Here is a 23,853-nt window from a genome sequence, read left to right as displayed (position 1 = left end):
AACCAATTGGTTTTTTAAAAAAGAAAACAAAACATTTTTTGCAGAAATGCCAAAGGAAGAAAACAGACTGAAATGGGGGGACATGTTCTACAGATGAAAACCAGTCTGTGTTTCCTGTCCTGCATCTCAAGTTGTCGATATAATATCATGAACATTATCCACTTCCATTATCTGCTCACACTGTATTCAAAGTTCAAATAAAATCTTATTACCAGGTTAATTCGTAGGTCCTTCATTCAACACCCAACAATTGCCATAAATCACCCCAGTAAATTAGGAACAGAGGGAGGTAAATTCAGTTACTTAAAATTAGCAAGAGTGGCTGCATAAAGGAAGAACTAACATAGTAATATTTTGCATCTAGAGCAGGCATCCCCAAACTCGGCCCTCCAGATGTTTTGGGACTACAACTCCAATCATCCCTAGTTAGCAGGACCAGTGGTCAGGGGTGATGGGAACTGTAGTCCCAAAACATCTGGAGGGCCGAGTTTGGGGGTGCCTGATACATTTCAGAGGATTTTGATTAGCCAACTTTAAACACCTCTATGAAGCTCAACTATTTCTCTCACACTTCTATCCCAGTTCTTAATAGGAAATAAAGCAGGAAGAATGAAACAAAACTGCAGGCTTTAGTCTCAGGAAATAGTAAAACATTTTTCCAGCTCCATGAAGCTACCTTGGACTGAAAATAGTGGTGCATTTTATAGCTACATTATGTAGAAAAAAATGTCTCTTCCTCCTCTCTTTTACCATCTAATGGAGTGGCCTATTAAAAAAGAGACTATGAAATTTTTTCTTACCAGAATACAATAAAAACAGCCACCTCCATAAGGCACTCTCAAACAAAGTTCTCTTTCCTCTTTTCTCATTTTTGTGTTTAAAAGGGAATTATAAAGATACCACAAATGCAACCGCAAGATTTTAAATGTCACCGTACAAAAACCAGGAAAGGAAGGATTATAGAGGGTAAGTAAAAGGGAAAGGGAAAGGACCCCTGGATGGTTAAGTCCAGTCAAAGGTGACTAAGGAGTGCGGTGCTCATCTCACTTCAGGCTGAGGGAGCCGGTGTTCAGGCCGACAGCTTTCCGGGTCATGTGGCCAGCATGACTAAACCGCTTCTAACACAACGCACAATGGAATACTGTGACGGAAGCCAGAGAACACGGAAACACTGTTTACCTTCCCATCGCAGCAGTACCTATTTTTCTACTTGCACTGGTGTGCTTTTGAACTGCTAGCTTGGCAGGAGCTGGGACAGAGGAACGGGAGCTCACCCCATCACATGGATCTGACCTTCTGATCAGCAAGCCTAAGAGGCTCAGTGGTTTAGACCACAGCGCCACCCGCTCCCACAGAGAATAAGTATTCCATTTTGGAATGGGCAGCAACTTGGAAATAGCACATTATTTTCAAAAATTGAAAATTGAATCCTGCCACACAGATTTCCAACCCTCTAATAAAGAGCTGGCAAAAACATATAGTCCAAGGTAACTGCTACATGGTCTCAATTATTCTGAGAGGTTGTGCAAGGAGCAACTAACGGCTTGATTTCTATGCTTCTCTGTGTTTAGGACTGTGTGTATCAAAACTGGAGCCAACTTCCTTTGGAAAAAAACACGTCTCATATTTCAGCAGCAGTTGTTTATGATTTCAGACATATGGATTGATGGAGTTAACATATGCTAGTTCTTACCACTAAGACTGATTCAATTACCCTATAGCAATGAGAAACAAAGGCTGGGGACACATCCCAAGCTCTATGAAAAACAAGAGAATCTGAGTTTAAATTGCCTTCCCAGTGATGGAGTGTGAGAGAAACTCCTGTAGCATGGCTAAAATCATCAATCAAGTTTGTTCCCGTTTTCATAATGATGGTTAAATAGCAAGAAGAAACAGTTAGAAATTCTTCAAAATATATTATCTTACTGGAAAAGAAGGTGGAAGAAGAATGTGCTTTGGGGAGCACATCAATGAACCTACAGCAATTACAGCCTTCACCGGAATGGTTAAAATCTTCAAAAAAGAGAAAGAGAATAGTAACTTAAAGACAACATTTACGTTAACTCTTATCAATAAGTTTCAGATTATGGGTTTCATCCAAAAAGGTTTCCCTCCACTGTATTAGCATAAAGCCATAACTGGATACAAGCCTACATTTCTGCTAGCATACTTGTGTGAAAATCTAAACTCTGTTTTTATATGATTATACAAAAATCTCAACTGCTCTCTTCTGAAAGTATCTGTAAGCCTATATGCTGAGAATCAGAAATAGGTTGACTGCCTTCTATACGTCTTTATTAATCTTAAAGTAGTTTTGCATCCTTCTATAGATATGGTATAGGAAATACCAGATGATCATTATTTAGTTTTCAGAAAGCAAGCATGACGGGTATACCAAATGAAGAACAATCAAAACAATCTTCTGAAATTCCTGAAAGGTTACACACCTAAACTCTCACATACACTAGCCAGTGCCAAATATACTGACAGAGAGGAAACCAACCAACTGCAGTTGCCATCACAACAGCTAAAAGCCAGATCCCCCCCCCCACTTTAATCCATTTATTTTCTATTTCCATGCACATTACTTTTAGGACCAATATAAACGTAAGAGTACCTCATAATCAGTTGTGATTTGTATAGCCCCATCATGAATCCCTTCAAGTTCTTTTGGTAATAATCTTACTCTGAATACAGTGTATGAACCAGGCATCAATGTTACCTGTAGAACAGAATTATATAGTTGCTTCATTGCTTTAATCTCACATTCTTCCAACAGACAACAAAAAAACCCCGGTCACTGTAACAAAAATGCACACACAGTTATCTGAAAGGGCTTCATGTTGAAATACAAAGAATAATGTTTTGCCTAACACTTAAGTAAAACACTCTCCACTATTTATTTTCGTCAGTTAATCTCTCACAGAGGCACCTCTCATTGTTCACTTTTTCCCTCCAGCTGTGGATATGTGTGGGGTGTTTGTTTACATATCATGAAAATAGCTAGCACCATGTCTATATATAGACATAAGCAGTGCTTTTTTTTCTTAAAAAAATGTTTAGGGGTACTCTCATTTTGATTCAAGAAAACTACCATTTTATAGTTCATATCGGGAAAAATAAATACAGTAAATAGACAAAAATACAAAGATTCACAAAATGTTTAGGGGTATGCGTCCCCCTGCGTCTTCGTCCCCCCTCCAAAAAAGCACTGGACATAAGCAGATGTGGTGATCACACACACACACACACACACACACACCGCTTCTTTTTACTTAGTGATAAGATTTGCATCTTTTGTCCATATGCCACACACAACTGTAATAAGTAAAATATGTGTTACTTACCGAAGTTTGATCCAATGCATTGGCCTTTTCCAAGTCTGGAAGACTTGCAATTATTGTAGTTCTGTTGCCTTTTTCAGCAGCAAGGAGTTCTATGGTCAAACCATCACCTATCACATGCCAGCTTTTTATAGCCAACTTTAAAAGGGCACAATAGTTTTAGTACTAAATTAAACAGATATGTCATTTAAGTAAAACAAACAAACAAACAAACAAATGTCTCTTACCTGAATTGGATTGCTGTTCACGATTGCAAACAGAATGCTACTTGTTTCTGTGGCACTCAATATACCAAAATCTATTATCTGTTCTTCAGGTCTTGGGGGCAATACAAAATACTAGAAAAACAGAAGAGCATCAACTGCATTAGGGACAGGCAGCTCATATATCTGTTATTACAAGGGCTCAGAGGTACTGCCACCAGTTCTAACATGTCGGTTCCTCCCCCCCCCCCGAATATTTTGGACAAGTAACCCATAAGATCTGGGACTGAAGAATTTGTATTTGGCTTTCAGGTATACAATCTGTTGATTACACGGAAAGTGCTACAATTGCTGGGAAACACAGCTACCTTTTATTCATTCTATTAGGCAACCAGATGCTGACCTACCATGAGATAAGGCAAGGCACTATTAAAGGTGACTAAGCGAAAGACAAAACAGGTCTAACAAACTACTGAGTACAATCCACTGATAATTCTCCTCTTCTGTAGAAATCCCGCTAAGATGGAAGAGTGATGCAAAAGGCACAACAGCATGATTTTCTGAAGCTCCCTAGTCTTAAGGGGCCAATACAGGAGAGCATTTGAGTGGACTGTGCTCCATGTTAATTAGTGAAGGCAGCTGCCAATATGTTTTTGTTGGCAGAATGCGTAACTGAGGGCTAGAGTCAACCCATTAAAATATGAGTTCGGTTCCAAGTTCAGTCATTTTGAACAGGCCCCCACGTACAGACATATTAATGTTTCTTTTATTATTTTTTAAAAAGGAATGTAATTCCTATAAATTTAATTCAAACAAACAAACAAAAAACAAACCTACAAAAATAATCTCTAACATATTAATATTACATCCTGCACAACTGCCAAATGGCAAAAGAACAGAATGGGTTCCATCCATAGGTCTACTCTAGCAGGCGTTAGACTTCTGAAATATAAACCAGCTACCAAATTTGCATTCAGTTTATGGTTCAAATTCGACTACAGTTTGAATTTGGCTTCACTGCTAAGAACATGTTATCCAGAAACACAAAGAAACCACATCCAATGTATTTCATTTAAAAATAGAAAAGATTTTTTAAAAACTGATATACTTACATCTAAAAATCCAGTGTATGCTCTTACAGGTAGATGAAATTTAGAAGCATTTGTAATGAGCAAAATATTGTTATCAATGTGAAGAGATGACAAGGAAGCCACAAAATAGAGTGTGAAAATATATCTGGATTCATTTGGTGGAATTAAAACTGGTTTGCTGAAGTTGTGTACCTAGTATAATGAATAAATATGATCCAGGTTAACAGTGAATCCAGTTTATGTAACATTTAATAGCAATGAAATAGTTCAGCACATAATTGGGCTTACTTTAAATATTCCTTTGATTTCATCTGGTAGCATTATATCATGAATGAGGACTGCAAAATTGAATGTGTTTGTTAAGTAGATTGGTCTTTCCACAGAGTCTGCCGGACTGTCACGAATATGAAATAATGTGGCTGCATGATCAAATCCTAAGTACCTATTCCAAAATATAAAAAAGCCAAAAAGTAGAGATTTGCACAATCCTCTATAAGAAAAACTCACAATAACCACCAGAAAATTGGCTAGGCACAGAGATGAGGAACCTGACTCTCCAGATGTTGTTGGACTTAAATTCCATCAGCTCTAGCAAGTATGACTAAAGCTGAAGAACGATCAAAGTTGTAGTCCAATATCATCTGGAGGGCCACACGTTTTCCATCCAACAGCAGCAGTTTAAGATCTCTTTTTGGCTTGTTCACTCAACTTCATAAACATATAATGCCTGAAGGATCGCCAATTGGCAGGCCACAGACCCATTCCTGATTTTACTTATCAGCAAGTTTAAATTCACCCAAAAGACCCAGATTCATTCCCCATGCCCTATCGTCATATCCTGCCCAAGCCAGGTGTGTAATTCAAATACATAAAACTTAAAATTCAATCCTGAGAAATATAATGGTCTGCAGAATTTATACACTTGTTCCATTTAGCAGCAAAGAAGTCTGAAACCAAATACATTATCCAGCAAATAAAGTTATAACCAGCACTTAAAATGTGGAAGAATTAGAATATACTAACTTATAAATGTAGAAGTTAGAAACAGTAAAAAAGCAATTGCTCAAGCCTGTCCCTAACACTTGTAGCAATGGGCAAAATAAAGTTATCTGAGTGCAAACCAGCACTATTCATGGCAATAGTCATATGCTTTGTTTAAACAGGGCTGTGTGATGGCCACTGCACACTGATTCTTTGGCTCCGATTCAGTTTGTAGCTCTTTATCCAGGATGGAATACCCAAAAATTCAGTGCAGTGTCCAAAACAATAACACTGGCTTAAACCCAGTGTCCCTATTATAAGAAATACTCATTTGGAAGCATATTTATTTGCTATAGGAAGCCATGCAAGTGGTTAGTTACACGTGTACAGGAATGAGATGTGAGTTAGATGTAAGACAACGGTATCCCATGCAATCTTACCCATCTAACACTTCTGCTTGATATGGAATTTCAAGTTTTGAGTAACTCTTCTCTTTTGCTTTAACTGTTATTTTTCCTGAAAACTGTGCAGGTCGCTTTGCTTTCGATGCTACATGGTACATACAAATAGATAAATGAAAACAAACAGTGTTACTATTATTTACACATACACAAAATTGACACATATTTATTTTTACTCTGATAGTAAAACTGTCACTGTTAGGGCTTTGATTTACTACCAAGTATCATAAACCATTTTGATCACATTTGTAACTAAGCTACTCCTTTATTATATTAGGGTGCAGTCACTGTTTAGCTCTAAAATGTGAGTATAATGCTGCTTGCTGAGCTCCAGTGGCTTCAAGGAGGGTGGGTGATACAGCAACATCCCTTCTTCAACTTTCAGCCGAGGTGTGGGGAAACCTGTGAGCTGCAAATGTTGCTTCCTGTTAATTCTAACCAAATACCATGCTGGCCTAGGCTACTGGGAGTTGTCGCCCGTCAACATCAGAAAGGCCACAGGTCCCCCTTTTTAGCAAAAAAGATGAAGACTTCAGTAGACATCATTAAATGTTCTCCACTCTTGGTCTCTGTGTATATACACTGAACAGTATGATTAAACACATGGGATGGGATTCAGAGGAAAGCTCACAGAAGGCAGCTGGAGGAAACAGACTTTCCCAGCCCCTCCTCTGCCCAACAGCATCCTGAAAAGTCTCTCCTGAGAGTTTGGGGGTGGGGGTTGCTGGAAACCAGTGGAAACCAGGAAGAAGCTTCTACAACTGCAGCAATATCCCTGGCAGTATTATGTAACTCGTTCCAAGCAGTAACTGCGTTCAAAAGAAAAGCAAGTGTGGACCCCAAACTAAGAAATATTTACAGATACGCTGACAAAAAGTTCCCCATCCCATGAATGAGAAACATACAACTTCCAGAACAGACTTTTACTTACCGTCAAAGCTAATACTTGCAACTTTGGTATATTTACTTTCAGAAGCTCGAAGTGTAATTGGCTTGAATTGTACTGTGATAGCTTCATTCTGTGGTGTGGGTCTAACACTCTGGAAAAGCATAAAAGAAGTGCTTACCAAATAACTACTGAAAAAGTCTGTATATAGCTGTTACCTTTTCCTTCAAAAGTTGAAAATCTGCTGACACTTATTCTAACAGTTATAAAAATGTGGATACATGTCATTAGAACAACACGAGTCAGGAATGTTTCCATATATATTTATAGCAGAAACAACTGTGAAACTCCAGCAGATTTACTAGGTTTGTTTCATTTTATTTCAACTCATGCCTGTTTCACTATAAAAGGAGGCAATTAACTAGGTTGGGGGTGTTTTTTGGCTAAAATGTCTGTAGCCATCTAAAGAGAACTAGCCATCCATATGAGTTTTATTAATGAGAATGCACACATCAAAAATACCACTATGCTTCCATCTTAAATTTTACAAGAGTTATACTTGAGGTTGTTCCTGTGCTCGTATACATAGCGCAATTGTTTAAAGACCCTCCACAAGGCAGAACACTACACTCACATTATTTTAACTGTGTCTTCACTTCCAGTATCTCCACTTTAGAAAGCTAAACAGCTGAAGACACATGCTGGCAGCATTGCAGAGCAGCAGGGAATGCCAAAAACAAACCAACAAATTATTTAAGTGTCTTAAAGGCAGCCCCGTTTAGGGAACTTTTTAATGTTTGATGTTTTATTGTGTTTTTAATATTCTGTTGGTAACCGCCCAAAGTGGCTGGAGAAACCCAGCCAGATGGATGGGTATTATTATTATTATTATTATTATTATTATTATTACTGTTTCAAATGTGGCCTAAGTGTGATTAACCAGTTTCTCCTGAAAAATGCTGGAACTAAGGAAGTGGTGCCATCATTGACAAAAAATGACACATTAATCAGTTATCTCCATAACCTGATGGAATAACTCCTCTGCAAACAAACACATACACACAATCCAACAAGGGGACACAGCTGGGATCCTACCATGCCTGAAAATAGAATTTAAAAGCATACTTTGAAGCAAGTGACAACCAAACAAGTTCAGCTTCCCAGGAAGATGGATCAAGTGCAGCATGAAAGATAGCAAATTCTGGGAAGCAGTGGATCACACTATATCATATATTGTGTTACCAAACATAAATTTCAATTATAATAGAATGATAATGTCTATATTTATGCAACTCAACTGAATATTAAGTGCTGCTCACAAAACGGTAAATACACGGTCTTTTAGCTCAGAACCAGCAATTCTATAAATACGTACATGATATTTTTACATTAATTTAATATTATTTTTAATATTATAAATTGCCTTTCTTCTTTTAAAATTGTTCAGTTTCACAGACTTCAATATAAAGGGTCAGTAAAGGTAAAAACTTTTTATGACTATAGTAATTGGCAACAATACTCTTAAAGTGCCTTGAAGGAATTTAGTTCTATGAATATCTAGCTTAAATTTCTGCTAAATATAGTCTTGGCCTTTTCCCATGACATTAGCATGAAGTTTGAAACCAGTTTCTTCCTCGCTTCCAAACTGTATCAGAACAAACTCCAAGAGACATATATCCCTGTCCTGCCCCCCCCCAATGTTTACATGGAAATATGAGCAAATAGTTTAGCCTTTAAGATATGCTTGATGGTATCCGACACTTCCCCAACCCACTTAACATCCAAGATGGTAGCAGAAATCTGAGCAGTGTCAAAACACTGGGACTGTATATTACGAGGTCATACAGTCAATATTTCTTCAGTCAAGAATGAGGGCAAAATATCACAGAATGAGGTGTTAAAATAATATGATTCAGAAGCTTGGCTATATAATCCACTGCTTAGTAGTTTAACACTTATCGCCTTTACTATAAGGTGCAAAAGAAAATTTAAGTAAAATTATGTACATTACTTCTGCTGCATCAATGATTTCTGTTTTTAACATCGGTGACTCCAGATTTGTGCTCACTTACTGCAGCCAGCCTTTCTGTCACTAACCCTGTGGTGTAGTGTGCAATTTGAAAAATCTAAGCTGACCATTCTGTATTTTTCTCTGCACTCTGTTAAGTCAGAGGGTGGGAAACAGGACAGACCTATGAGTTCACAAAGGGTTCATTAAGGCCTGGAGCTCTTTGTAGAACTACAGTATCTTAATATGAGGATATACACACAGGCCTCTTATACTTTTTATAAACCATTGTAGATTATTACCAAATATGAAACTAATGATACCCCACATTTTGTGGGATATGCTTCTGTGCCTCTGAGTTTGAGCCCAGGAAAGCCATGGGCTATCTTTATAATGACAACAGCTCGTTAAACCACTGGTGCTGCTAGCAAGTTAGAGAGGAAAAAGACTCCAGAGGAGTTAGTCTCTTATACAAACTAAAAGGAACAGACATAGTCTCTGGTCTAAGAGATTATCTAGTAGTCATCATCCCCCCCCTTTATACAGGAAGAGGTAAAACAAAGCTATGCTGCAAGAGATAAATATACATTTCAAAAACATGGAAACAAGCACAGTACTCTCTCATATCCCATGCTGGACAAACTAGAACAGTGGTTGAGAAAAGGGATTTAGACAACAACAAGAGACATTGCTTGGTGACAAAAGCATTTCACCACTGACACCAGCTCAAGCACCTTAGCCCGAAACAGAATATTTGTGACTATCCAGATGTTTGAATCGTATTCCGGGTCTGGGACAGGCCTCTCTAGCTTTGGGTCTCAAAACTGCCTCCTTTACAGTGCTTAAGACTAATCTCCATTGCAAGGCAATATTAACCACTTTTATATGCTGAAGTTTGTTGTGAAATACCAGCTACAAAAGAACCTTCAATTCTTGTTTGCATTTTTATTTTGTAATTGTCATACTGGTTATCTGTGGTTGCAAGAACCAATGATCCCTATTTTAAGTCTGAACAAAATGCTTGTGTAACCTGAAGGCAGGCTGTCCAAATTGGGTATTGCTTTGTAACAAATTGATGGGTCTATGGACCATAATAAAGATTGTTGTTGGTTATCTGTATGCTTTTCAAGGCATTTGCACTGAATGATTTAGTCAGAAATAATTCAAATTATTAAATGCATTTCCATGTACTTGCTGGAAACCCCATTGCTTTTTATTGTAATGTGACACCATTAACCGCAATTATTTAAGATAGTTGTACAATTACAAGCTGTAAGTATTAATTAATGATGACAGTGAAAAGTAAAGCCTGAATAACAAGCAACTAAACAAACATTTAAATATGCCCCTGTTTTCTTAATCTTTAGTAGAAAGTTGAAAGGAATGCAAAGTGGGGGAGCTTTAGTTCAGTTTAAATATGCAGTCACAACATGTAACATAGGAAGGATACATTGCTGAAAGCTGATAAGTGCATCGTAAGGGGCATTTCGTTGAGTCCATTTGGAAAAGGGGACTAAACTAACAGAACTTGAGCTTTGATATCTAGTGGATTCATGTTAGCTTTTACGTCTAGAAAAATATATTGAGATTGTAAAATTAAAGAGGTAATACTTACTGTTATTGGTACATCCTTTGTTCCTGAATTTAATAAGTGTAGATTTAAGATTTTTGGCAGATCTGTTGAAAGCCAATAAAAAAAGCACTAAGGCTCGTTTGCACAAGAGGGAATTTATGTAAGTCGTCATCTGTGTGATATTTATTCAAGTTATCCAATGCTGAAATTTTACTTAATTCTTGCACTTCTCTATTCCCTTCTCCCCCAGACATAAGGAGAGTATATTTGATGCTTCTGCTTCTAATCTGCAGTAAACAATAGTCTGCCATTTTATCCAACTGTAGCAAACTGTGGTTAGTGTGCAAATTAATTTGTTCTCCACTCAGGATCCAGGCATGGTGGCAAAATATCGTTTAGGCAAACCATAATTTGTCACACTGAAGCAAATGGGCAAACTATGGTTTGTTGCAAGGGAAGGGAAGGGGGGCCATGCTCACCATTCCTAAATCCTGATCTTCCAAACCAGCTTTCTCCAACCTGGTGCCTTCCACATGCTTTAGACTACAAGTCCCACCTGCCCTTTCCCAGTATGGTCAATGGTCAGAGATTATGGAATTGAAGGCCGAAACAGCTGCAGGGCAACAGGTTGGGGAATACTGTTCCAAACTATGATTTGGAGACTTGTCTGAATACAGATGCACCTGTGTACAGTCATTTGACAGGTGTATAAAGTAAGAGTGGTGTTATAAAAAGTAATATTTATAATTGCGTTATTCAGTTATTTCGTTTTACTTTATATAATATTTCTAAAGCTAGATATCCTAGGCATTTAAATACAAGTGAGGTGGATTCAGAAAGTTTCACTCATGCAGAGTTCTGCTAGAAGAAGAAATCATTTTCACCAATTCCTCCTTTCCCCTGTAGTCCCCAAAGAGCTGCTCTAGAGGGTTTGGGGACTCCATGAAACACTATGAAAAGTAGCCACAGAGATAATACCAAAAATCACCTTCCTGCACCCCGTCTCCAGGAGAACCCTGGATATTTATTTATTTATGTAAATGAAGGGATCCTTTACATTAGCAGCAGGACCTGTCTGGATGCAACCCAATACATATGAAGGCCTACATGCAAAGGCTAAGGAACAAAACACATGAAACTGATACAGTATTACGCAGCCCTTGCAAAATGAGATGTGCCTACTCAATGTGAAATGGAGGTGTATTAAAATATAGGACTCACCTTGGGTTCTTAAAGTACCAAAATCTAGCATTTCTGTCGATGAATAAATTCCTGGGGCTTTAAGACAGGACAAAACAAAGTGAGTATCTTTCACTAATGTGGTAGGAAAATACATGAAATTGATGAAACATTACATTTCTACAAACCTGTTGTGACTTCTACTTCTACTGGAAGAATAATAAACTCTGTGCTGTCTGAGGCATTTGTTTTTATTCGAATGAAGGCTGTGTAATTATCTGCTTCCCTTGAAGAGAAACTGGCTCTCATAACTCCTTTAGTTTCATAGGGGGGAATTTCCTATTGAAACAGACAATTGTGCAGAATATAAAAGTCAGTATAATAAAAAGGTCCACAATGCCAGCTATAATACAAGTGGAATATGGAATATACTGTTGGTGTCTTTAGGCAATGAACTAACTACGGTAAATAGTGAGATGGAAGCGTCAAACAGTATCAAAAGCAACCATCACATAAAAGGTTCAGAATCATCATGTGAAGATTATTCATGCTGACAAGTAACTGTTTGTTACACCTGCCTTTTCCAAAGTGCATAAGACTAGTTCTGTTGTAAGAAACCAGTACAAGAAATATATTTGGTGATGCTATCAATATTTTAGAGAAACACTTAAAAGCCTATTTTGCATCAGTAGCACAAAAATGTGTAGATACTTCTGCCTGTGCCATCCACACCCACCCATTCCCCACTCCCACAACAGGCAAGCCATAATTTTCTTTCCTCCTGTGCATTCAAAATTTCTGGAAAGCCTACATTATAGCAAAGAGAACAGGACTTAATTTGTCTATACGCTTCAAAAGTGGGTGATTCTAATCACTGCTACTCAGAAAGTGTAAAAATAAATGTATCCAGTCTAAGTTACAGGTAGCCGTGTTGGTCTGCCATAGTCAAAACAAAATAAAATAAAAAATTCCTTCCAGTAGCACCTTAGAGACCAACTAAGTTTGTTCTTGGTATGAGCTTTCGTGTGCATGCACACTTCTTCACATACTGTATCTGAAGAAGTGTGCATGCACATGAAAGCTCATACCAAGAACAAACTTAGTTGGTCTCTAAGGTGCTACTGGAAGGATTTTTTTATTTTATTTTGTATCCAGTTTAAGTTATACTCAGACTAGACCCACTGAAATAAATGAACATGACCAACTTAAGTTCATTTTCAATGGGTCTCAGTAGGACCTAGTTGGATACAAACCAAGGAGTCAACAGCAACCATCTCAAATTGCATGCAGGCACACTAGCAATTTTATACAAAAATATAAACTTGAGGATTGTCCTGGAAAATCCTAGAAAAGGGTTTCCCTATTATTTATATGCTACATAAAAGGTAGTTTGTGTTATATCTTCATTCAAAACAACAACTTTTGGAATATTCTGTGGCTAGAACAGAGGTCTCCAAACTAAGGCCCGGGGGCTGGATGCAGCCCAATCGCCTTCTCAATCCAGCCCGTGGATGGTCCAGGAATCAGCGTGTTTTTACTTGAGTAGAATGTGTCCTTTTATTTAAAATGCATCTCTGGGTTATTTGTGGGGCATAGGAATTCGTTCATATTTTTTTCCGAAATATAGTCCGGCCCCCCACAAGGTCTGAGGGACAGTGGACTGGCCCCCTGCTGAAAAAGTTTGCTGACCCCTGGGCTAGAATATTAGATAAAAACCACACACATGTCTAAAATCACTTGGTAAAAAGCTTATGTGCTATCAGACTTGCGATGAAATGAAATTGAAAGTGACTAACTCACTATAGGACATAATTGTTATGTATCTGTATACAATATTTATTTTAAAATAAATTTTATTTGCTTTTGTGACAAAAACAAAACATGTAACATCATATCCATTTAAGTAACATATAATTAATAGCATTGGTTTTACTGTAGAGCATTTGTTCTTCTCTTGTTATGAATGGAATTCTCATTTTAAATTTGTTTCTGCCTTTCAACTTTTGCGTCATTTCCTCGCCCCCCCCCCAGCAATTGTCCACATTTGCTGGTGTGTACAATATTAACGTTACTTTGAAAGTTCATTTCAAGTTTGTTCCCATTCTGCTTTGAACTTTCATACTTGTCACTGGACCCTGTTGATATTTGAATTGCTGGGCCTCCTAGCCTCATTTCAAAACAACACCCATCCTCTTATCTGTATATGTGTGCGTGAGATTTCAGGATCAGTAGATGAGAACGCCATGCATCTGAGGAAGGGTGCTCTGGCCCACAACAAAAGTTTAAGCCACAACAAATATTAGTCTTTGCCAGAACTTATTAATACCTTAGTGTGAGTCAAGTAATATTTGTGCCACTCACCCATAATTTTCTTGTACCCCCTTGCTGACCAGTTGGAAGCTCTAGGTGGAGATCACCTCCACTTGAATACATTTCTACCACCTGTGAGGATAGCCAAAAATAATAATTTATAAAGTTAGAGCTCAAGTTCCAACTAGACACACTCTCATGATTGCCAGCTAAGGTGAAACTATTTATATTTTATTTTCTCTGTGGTAAAGACCACACATACAACATAGTCGATGAATTCCCTCAAGTGTTAGAATATGTCATTTATCACTCCACCAATAAATAAAAAAATCAAGTGATTTTATGCAAGTGAAGCTTCTGTATTTGCTAAGTCAAACTTTACATGCAAACCTTTAGTTCCATGAACATAGCTTCTCAAAACTACCACTAAGACAATTATTTTAACGTCAATGGTTTATACATATAACATTCCGAACTGAAAATAAAGGAATAGAATCAAAGTATACAAAGAGCACCTGAAATACATTACCATAATATTTTAACAGGTAATTGTAAATATGAACAGTGCTCCTACATACCTGCAAAGGCTCACTATGGGGGTTGTGTATATTTATAATAGGAGAAAAACTGCTGTTTACTGGAACTTTTGCTCCTATAAAAGGGCGAAGTCTGTAAGGGTTTGGTACTCCTACACCAAATACCTGTTTAAGAAAAAGAAAACAACCTTTTAGTATCCCAGTGTGAGTAATTGTCTGCTTTCCACCTTTAAAACTCACACAATCATTGACAGCAAAGAAACACTACTTCTTTCCCAACTTGGAAGTTTACAGTTATTTTAAAGTGGTCTCATACAGTATCTAATTGCCTTAGGATAAAAGAAAATATATCTTTTTCTTCCTTTCAGGATCCACACAAGTGACAACTACAGACCAGCTGTTCTCTAAATATTTGTTTTGCAACCAGTTTTAGAACTTTTTATATGCAATGCAGATTTTTTTAAAAAAAACAACAACAGCAACTGGGTTGTTTAACTTAAGATCACTGAGTAGGACTGAGTCAAATACAACTCTTTGAATTTTTTTCTAGCTCCGAACCACAGTAACTTAGAGCACTACAGGTAAATAAATCATCATGAATACCAAAAATGGCATTCCCCCCATTTTTGTCATTCCTTTCAGTTTTCTAAAATATGTGATCTTGTTCCTGCAAAAGCTACTTTGCCATTTAAATGTCCTTCTCTTAATTTTTTTTTTAATATTGTGGTGTGCTTAAATCAATCAACTGTATTAGATCAAGTGTATTATCAACTTTCAAGTCGATCACTATTACTGTATATCTCAAAAATCAACAGAAGCCTGTTTTGCATTTTAATAGACAACTTGGAGGCTTTCCACCTTGCAAATAGCTTGTTCATTTCTAAGCTGTAGGAGGCACATTAATACTGTAAGACTTTTTGTAATCTCAAGTGCACAGAATATGCATAGCACAGTGGCACTTATTGCAGGTGTCTCACAGCATCAAACAATATGTATATATTGCAGACAAATGGCATCTTGCTCCATAAATAATTCCCATTTGAAAGCAGGGGTGCCAATCAGAAAATCTAAGTTCATGGTACGTGGCTGTTGGTTTCAATTGAAAGCCTTGACTTTAGAGACATATGCTAAGTTATGAAGCAGTCACACACTGCAGTTCAGTGGTACCTCGGTTTAAGAACATCCCTGTTTACGAACTATTCCGTATACAAACTCTGCAAAACCGGAAGTTAGTGAACTTTACCTTGGTCTATGAATGGAAGCCGAACAGTGGAAGGTCACCGGCGGCGGGAGGCATCATTAGGGAAAGTGTGCCTCGGTTTAATAATGGCTTTGGTCTAAGAACAGACTTCCAGAACGGATTAAGTTCGTAAACCAAGGTACCACTAGTTATGTTGAGCACCAATCTTAATAATGGGCTTTCACTTCTGTTCTCAATCATTTAAGAAATGGTAACATGATGTTTTCTCTTACCTGGTAAGTAAATACCCCATGATTAGATGTATTAATAAATAAAGTATTTTCTACGTTCCCCACCATTCTTGCAAGAAAAACCACATCAAATGATGTGTTCCCCCCTGGAACGATTTTCTGAAAAATAAAACACCAGATATAACATGACATGTTGTTCATCTTAGAAGTGTAGTGCTTCAAATATGAGATTGGGCACAATTGATATGTAGAAGCTGTGTGTGAACACCCATGAGACAAGCAAGCCACGTACTATAGCCCTTCCTTTGGACAAATCAATTTAAATAAAACTAGCATGAAAAACTGGGTTTTAGCCAAAACCTTTAAGTACCTTACAAAAGTTACCTCCAATACACTCTTTTTAATTTGGTTGATACCGCATTGAAACAAACCACTGAAAAGTACAACATGCAGGAATTTTTTTAAAAAAACATTATAGCAATATTACTAATGTGAAAGAACACTGAACTGCTTATTGTATAGCTTACTAAGCACTCCAAGTGTCTCAGGTTCCACTCTAAATGCCATATTGGAGTACATAATGTAGCTCCTATAAATTGGTGCTATGACTCATCCTTCTCAATTGGCCTTAAAACACAGAAAAATTATCTGTTGTGACTCCTCCCTGAGCAAAGTTATATCTCACTTTGGGAATCTTCTGTTTTCTTCTACACTGCCTTACAACACCCATAATTGCTTGAATCAATGAGCACAGAGTGACTATAAGTTTAGGAGATACCCATAATCAAGACTTTACTATCTGAGGAAACCTTTTCAGTTTCAGAGCCACATTATAGCATTGGTAATCTTCTAGAGGTCACAAGCAAGGGTGGACATGGCTAAAACCAAAAGCAGGTAGGGTTAAAACCACACACATAACACAAATCTATCCATTCACACACTCCACACCTCTCACACTGTCATCTCCATTATGGAAAAGTCCTACATTCATAGATTTTATTAAATATGTTAATTGCTTTAGGGAAGATGTGTGATCAGTTAAGTCTTGTATTAGGATTAAGAAGGCAGTATGAATTTACAAGCTTTCCATAATCCCTCCCCCATTCTCCCCCTCAAATATTAAACACGTGGATTTAAGCTCAGAAGATTATTTCAAGTGGCAGTAAAGAAATACACACCCTTGCTAATTAAAACATGCTTCCGGAATAACAGGACAAAGAGAAGGATCAATGATAATTTCAGCTTTCACTTAATGCTGGTTGACACCCTGACAGTGGCGGAGAGACACATTCTTAATTGAAATACATGTTGTTGGTTATTTGCTTTGGGGGATTTTGGTTGGTAATAGTAAAACTACTATCCTGGTATGGATTCCCCCCCCCCCCATGGACTAAACTCAGCTACTTCTGGTTAGAAACCATTTCTGAGCTATAATTATCCATTTTCCATATTCTTGAGAACACCAAGGCTATGGGCCGGAGGTTCTCCACCACTGCCCTAGAATGATGAAGAAACCCCCTGACATTTACTTTTCATATACCGGTATCCCCTCCACAGGGGGATTGTGGAGGGGATTTAAAGAGAAGCTATTTTAGTTACTGTGATGCACTTTGAAGTAAAATCAGTTTTTGCTGAAGTGAAACCAGCTTGCAGAATAACATCAACTTCGAAAAACAGAGCTAACTCACCCTGTTTTGAAAAAACGATGCATGAAAATGTGAGGTTGTTGCAGATATTGATACTAATATAATAGTTTCTTCTGCACTTGGATTGTGCAAGTAAACCTTTTCCATTTTTGGCATCCCAACTGGCCTGTATTAAAAGAGAGTAGAAAAAGCATTTAAACTGTTTTCTCAATTGCCTACAGCCACAGAATATTTATAGTTTTATGGTAGCAAGGAACAAACAGGAGCATTTTGTGAATGGCCACTGTCAATTATTGCTATTATTAAAATTTATATACCGCCCTTCATCCGAGGATCACAGGGCAGTTTACAATATAAGAACACAATATAAACACCATAGTAACAAACAATAACCCTGCTCCCCACAGTTGAAAAGGCCATAGATTGTTTAATTAGCCAGGAGATGAGGAATGGTTTTGCCTGATGCATACAAATATGCAACGAAGGTGCCATGCATGCCTCCCTGTGTTGAGCATTCCAAAAATAGGGAGCCACCACTGCACAAAATGCCTGTTCTTGTGTTGTTACCCTCCAGACCTCTTGCAGAGGAGGCATATGAAGAAGGACCTCAGATCATTATCACAGGGTCCTGGTCCTGTACTCTTTTTTTTGCATTTCCTTTCCTTCTGACCTTGCCAATTACAATCCTCCTCCTCTACCCCACCCAAACCTGTATGTAATATATGATACATCAGGCCAGTGCAGAGGGGATGGGAGAAGCTGGGTAAACTAGTCCCAAGCCTCAGAGGGCTAAGCTGGCCAGGAAGGCCTGCCAGAGACTGGCATCTTTTTTGTTTGAGTTTATTCTAACAAGACTCCTGCCCTACAAGTGTTTGTGTCATTACTTTATTGCAAGCATATAATTACTCATGATGCAAAGTTATAATTGCTCCAATAAGCTGATAGGACTCATCAGGGCCTCAGGGATTGGTGGGTGTCAGGGTCTAGTCCATGGGTAGGCAAACTAAGGCCCAGGGGCCGGATCTGGCCCAGTTGCCTTCTGGATCTGGCCTGCGGACGGTCCGGGAATCACTGCGTGGATCGGTGTGGATCTGATTGTTCGGGCTGTGCCAACATGCATGTTCGGCGGCACCTCCTTCCTCCCCCCTGGCTTCTCCCCGCCCTGCCTAGAACCAAGAGGAAGGGGGCTGGGCTTTGTTGGTGCCAGCAGCAGCAGCATGATCGCTCGAGCGGCTGCCATTGTAAGCAGGCTCAATTTGGGCTTTGTTGCTGCCAGCCCCTCTCAGGAGCCCTTTCACGCGCCGCTCATCATTCCGCCAGCCCCTGCCGCTCACAAGACACAGGTAAGTAGCCACCGATGCTTGTACGGTGCTGTGGAGAAGGGAGGGGAGAATGGGGGTGTGTGGCTTACCTGAGTAGAATGTGTCCTTTTATTTAAAATGCATCTCTGGGTTATTTGTGGGGCCTGCCTCGTGCTCTTGCATAGAATGCTGTGTCCTTTTACAGTGGTGCCCCGCTAGACGAACGCCTCGCTAGACGAAAGGCATTCGCTAGCGGAAGGCTGCCCCGCAAGACGAAAAAGTCAATGGGGCTGCCTCGCAAGACGGGGAAAAAAATTTTTTTTAAGCGAAAACTAGCGGTTTGCATTGGTGCTTCGCAAGACGAAAAAATCGCTCTACGAAGACACTCGCAGAACGAATTATTTTCGTCTAGCGAGGCACCACTGTATTTAAAATGCATCTCTGGGTTATTTGTGGGAATTCGTTCATTTCCCCACCCCAAAAAATATAGTCGGGCCCCCCAAAAGATCTGAGGGACAGTGGACTGGCCCCCTGCTGAAAAAGTTTGCCAACCCCTGGTCTAGTCCTTCTCGGTAGGAGACGATGTTCAGCTGTAGGTATCTTGGCAGCGAGACCCTAGTTAGGGTCTCGTGTGGCGGTTTTAGGCCTTGGTCGGTATTCTATAGTCTATCTGTGAGTCGGGGGCAGCATATTGATGCACCCCCATGCGGCAGCATTTGCAGGGCCCGTTAAAGGGTTGATTGCGGGAGTCACTGGCCCTACAGCAGCGGCATATGGGTCAAACTCCCAACTAGGTGAAGTGGGAGGGCATGCTGTGTAAGTTCACGTTTTACAGTCCCCTCCCACAACACCTGATTGCCCTGTGCATCCTCAGCCCCTGTCGGGAATGAGGAGGATACCTTCCAAGGCCTAAGCCAAGGTTCCTACACCTGAAAATGAATAAAGTTGTGGCCTAATTTAAACACATACATTCTTGTCGTGTCTCATCTCTTGGGGGTGTGGTGGGCACCGGGGACAGGGTGGGCTTGCAATTACTCATGATGCAAAGTTATAATTGCTCCAATAAGCTGATAGGACTATTTTTATATTGACTGTTGTTGCTTAGTTTGGCATATATATTTTATGCTAATATTTTGTACACAGATTATAAATAAATAAGTTTTGCAAAGTTATTTCTATCCTGCCTTTCAACTGACTAATGGAGTGGGCTAACGCTGCAACTAAACAATTCTGTCTTCTGGCCTTAATCCAGAGGTGTGCAGCATGCATATGCAGACACTCTAGCACTGCTGCATTAATAACTCCAGGGAAATGCTGCACTATGACTACTGCCATTATGGCTGTATCTCCAGGCATTGAAAGACTAATGATGAGAAGAAAAGAGTGAGAACTGTTCTGATGTTTAATTTATCCATGAATTAGTCAGCAGAGTAAATTAATACAGTATTCAAAAGCCAAAATCATTCAACCTTGCACATTTTATATTCTACTTTTTATATATCCACTGTTGACAGACAACATTCCCCCACCCCAATATGGAGTTTGACTCAGCTAACCAAGTTATGTTCCTAGTAGGTCGGAAAAAAGCTTGGTTCTATCTAAGCCCCTTTCAGTTCCTGTCACACTACCAATGATGTAATCTGAAGAACAACATGGTCCAACTCCCTCCACACAGTGCTCCTTATCTGGCTGCTGCAGAATGAAATAAATTCCTCATTGGTGCACATGAGTTGTATCTAGAGAAGCACTCACATGCCAGGGATCCTGAGAATTTAGTTTTTCTGGGGTCCCTGGAACCAGTAGATTCAAGTGGTAAATAGATGGCACCAAAACTCTGCACGCACAGTCTGTAGCCTAAAGTGGTACAGTCCTCAAATAACTACTGTATAAACTAGTGCTGCACGGAAAGCATACATAAGGATTAACAACTTCATCCTTTGGTATTACTGGAAAATCATATTAGATTTTTTCAGTCGAAGGGCCCTTTCCTCAGTAAAGCAGACAGAAACAGCAGCAGCAGCAGCAGCAGCAGCAGCAGCAACAACAACAGATACTTCAATCATTCCTCCAATTTAGACTTCATTTATTTCTCCTCTTCCACCTTCTCCTCACATGTTTCTTTTCCCTCCAAATAAGAAACCATGTGGTATGGCTGAAGTACAACAGGTGCAAATTTCTGCAAGTGTGAACCATCAATACTATTCATCCAATGAGGCCTGTTATATGACTTAGCCAACACACAGAGTCCCTTATACAGAAACTATGTGATTGATGCTGGGCAGATAAGGTTCTGGGCATCTAACATTATCTTATATTATCAGCTTTGCCTTTTTAATACATAGGTTTCTCAGACAGCTATTAACTTCCAGATGCCTTCTATTTAGAATACTAGGCAAAGTGTTTCCAACTTACTGTTCATGGAAATCCAGCATTGGTGGTTCAAACCGAATCGGTCTGCAATTCCCTCGATACATAGATATACTGTTGGGGGGAAATGAGAAGAGAACAAATTAAGATGACATTCAGTTTTTAATTCATGTTCATAATCTTCCAGATTAAGTTGCCAATTAAGCTGAATGACGATCCAGGCTTGCATCCAACAAAGTAGTCCCATTAGCCCAAGGACTTCCACTTGTACAAGTGAACTTTCCTTCATGCTGTATCCCACTCCTACCAAAAATCTATTCTAGTTTTTCCTCAACCCTCTGGAGCAATTCAGGGCAGTTCAAAGAAGGGTACCCAAAAACCTGTATATCACAATGCCTTTTTAGTATTAGCAATTGTAATGAGCATCTGCCTTAGGTAGGCTGGAGAACTATTACAAATTTTATTATTATACATGAATGACTAACAGTGCAATCCTAACCATATCTATTCAGAGGTTAGGTCCTATTAAATTCTTTAGGCTTTACTCCCAGATTAATTGGGAATAGGATTGTAAATTTTAGTTACATCTAAGCTAAGAGAAAGCCTGTCAGGGATTTGCCTTCTCCTCGCGAGGAGAGCCTGGGGGGGGGGGAGGTCCTACTCGTGAGGAGAGCCCGGGGAAAGTGATCCTGCTGGGGGGAGGTCCTACTCGTGAGGAGAGCCCAGGGAAAGTGATCCTGCTAGTGGGGAGAATCAGGGTAGGGAACCTCCTCAAGAGGAGGTCTTGCTCAGGTACAGGGAGCCCCAGCCACTGCTATCATCTGACTCCTCTCAAAGCCCATCGCCAGAGCTCTCTCCAGTGGAAGAGGAGGAGGAGCCGAGGGTCGGGGATGCTGGACAGAGACCCAGCAACACCAGCCAGAGACGATCAGAGGGGGAGTTGCAACTTCCGGCGCCAGCACAGCATCGGGGGGCATGAATTGGTAGGCACAAGGACATCACGGTAGCTTTCAGATTTATTCAACTGAAGGTTAGAATTCTGAAGACAATTCCAGGCTCTGCTAGAAAACACTCGAAGTAGTTTATACTGCAAACCCTTCTTGAAAATTTCTAGACCCCTTCCATTTCAAAACTATAACTCATCATAGACAACTGGAAGCAGCAACGATGTAAAAATACAAAGTATCTGAGGGTAATTCTTTTCATCAGAAGCAGCTGAGGTTAACTTTTTGTCCTTAAATGGCAAACTCCTGCTGGCGCTCAAGTAAATGATCACACCTTCACTGATAAAATATTCACTCTTTTCCTGTTTCTGCTCTGCACAGAGAAGGATGTAGAGGTGTGTGGCTGTGGCTGTGTATTCAAATTTAGAAACTAAGATTACATTGACCTTTAAGGTTTAAAATGCACAGAGTCTTGCTTAGTTACCAAAGAACTTTGGTACTGCTTGTGTCTTGTTCTATCAGGCTGTTCATAATCATAATAAAAAATATTTACCAATATCTGAATTGCCTTTTCCATCATGACCTAAGCTATGGGGAGTTTCAAAGAAGTCTAGCACAGAAACAACAATCTTATTACACCACAGGAGAGACTCCAGGCTGACAAGCAGATGCCCTAAGCTATACAAATACTTTACTTTATTGTTAAATTTATTCTAGTAATTGTACTATGGTTTGGAGCTTAGTGGCTAACATGCAACTGGAACAACAAGTGGACCCTTTGATATTTGTTAGAAAAAAGAAATATGATGAGAGAATCTCACATAGCAGATAGTAGTTTTCTGTCTCACTTTCCATTTTTCAAGGTTTATGTCCATGAGTGTCTGCAACTTAGGCAAAGGCACAGTGTGTGTAGATCACGTACTTTAACTACAAACTTAAAAATCCACTCTTAATGAGCAGACATAGCACATAACATTTGGCTCAAACAGAAAAGGCCTATAAGCAGAAGTTTATGCAAGGTGCAGTCTTGTCCCAGTCCTGCATATCATATCAGTAACACACTGTAACTACTTGCAACACACACACACACAAATACTGCTTAATTACTACACATAGAATACTGGGAATTTTGCCCCCAAAATCAAACTATTACCACCTCCAGTCTTAAGAAAATTATAGACTATTATAGGAGCAACTGTGTGTGTGAGGGGGGAGGAACTGCATTCCTTGTGCTGAACACGTCTTTTAAAGCCATGTTAAGGCATCTGTTCAGTGCAAACTTACAGAAGTCCCCACCTAGCACTGACTCAGCATGTGCCTGCAGCACTCAAAGGTGTGTTCAAGCACCTTCAGTCATAACTTTTGTTTACCTGGCCTATTAACAACGAATATATACTTCTATGAATGAATGCTTCATTAAAGGTACAGTCAGCCTTCCCACCCTGAGCAAGGTTATCCAAGATCTGAACCTGGGAACTCTTCTACCTGAAGAGAGGATCATACCCTAGTCTAGGAGTGGAGAACTTTGTTTTTTCCCCTGAGGGCCAAATCCCCTTGGACACTACATGCCTGCACTGGACAGGTTGCTGAGG

General features: G+C 39.3%; 1 protein-coding gene across 2 annotated transcripts in view; it reads right to left on the bottom strand.

The window, feature by feature from the left end:
- TMEM131 (transmembrane protein 131) overlaps positions 1-23,853 on the bottom strand; it is a 71,684-nt gene that overhangs the window by 21,678 nt on the left and 26,153 nt on the right. For both annotated transcript variants that reach the window (XM_033147540.1, XM_033147541.1), the window contains exons 4-19: positions 21,363-21,431; positions 17,692-17,815; positions 16,046-16,162; positions 14,615-14,737; positions 14,088-14,168; positions 11,915-12,065; positions 11,769-11,825; positions 10,590-10,651; positions 7,012-7,120; positions 6,060-6,168; positions 4,927-5,080; positions 4,660-4,830; positions 3,572-3,682; positions 3,348-3,482; positions 2,618-2,722; positions 1,927-2,013 (exon numbers count right to left, since the gene is read on the bottom strand). In XM_033147540.1, the coding sequence (XP_033003431.1) occupies positions 1,927-2,013; positions 2,618-2,722; positions 3,348-3,482; positions 3,572-3,682; positions 4,660-4,830; positions 4,927-5,080; positions 6,060-6,168; positions 7,012-7,120; positions 10,590-10,651; positions 11,769-11,825; positions 11,915-12,065; positions 14,088-14,168; positions 14,615-14,737; positions 16,046-16,162; positions 17,692-17,815; positions 21,363-21,431 (1,765 nt within the window). The remainder of the gene's footprint in view (positions 1-1,926; positions 2,014-2,617; positions 2,723-3,347; positions 3,483-3,571; positions 3,683-4,659; positions 4,831-4,926; positions 5,081-6,059; positions 6,169-7,011; positions 7,121-10,589; positions 10,652-11,768; positions 11,826-11,914; positions 12,066-14,087; positions 14,169-14,614; positions 14,738-16,045; positions 16,163-17,691; positions 17,816-21,362; positions 21,432-23,853) is intronic.

Source organism: Lacerta agilis, chromosome 4, assembly GCF_009819535.1.
Source record: "Lacerta agilis isolate rLacAgi1 chromosome 4, rLacAgi1.pri, whole genome shotgun sequence".
Taxonomy (NCBI): Eukaryota; Metazoa; Chordata; class Lepidosauria; order Squamata; family Lacertidae; genus Lacerta; species Lacerta agilis.
Note: the sequence above shows the minus strand (reverse complement) of the source record. Positions and strands in the feature narration are given on the sequence as shown.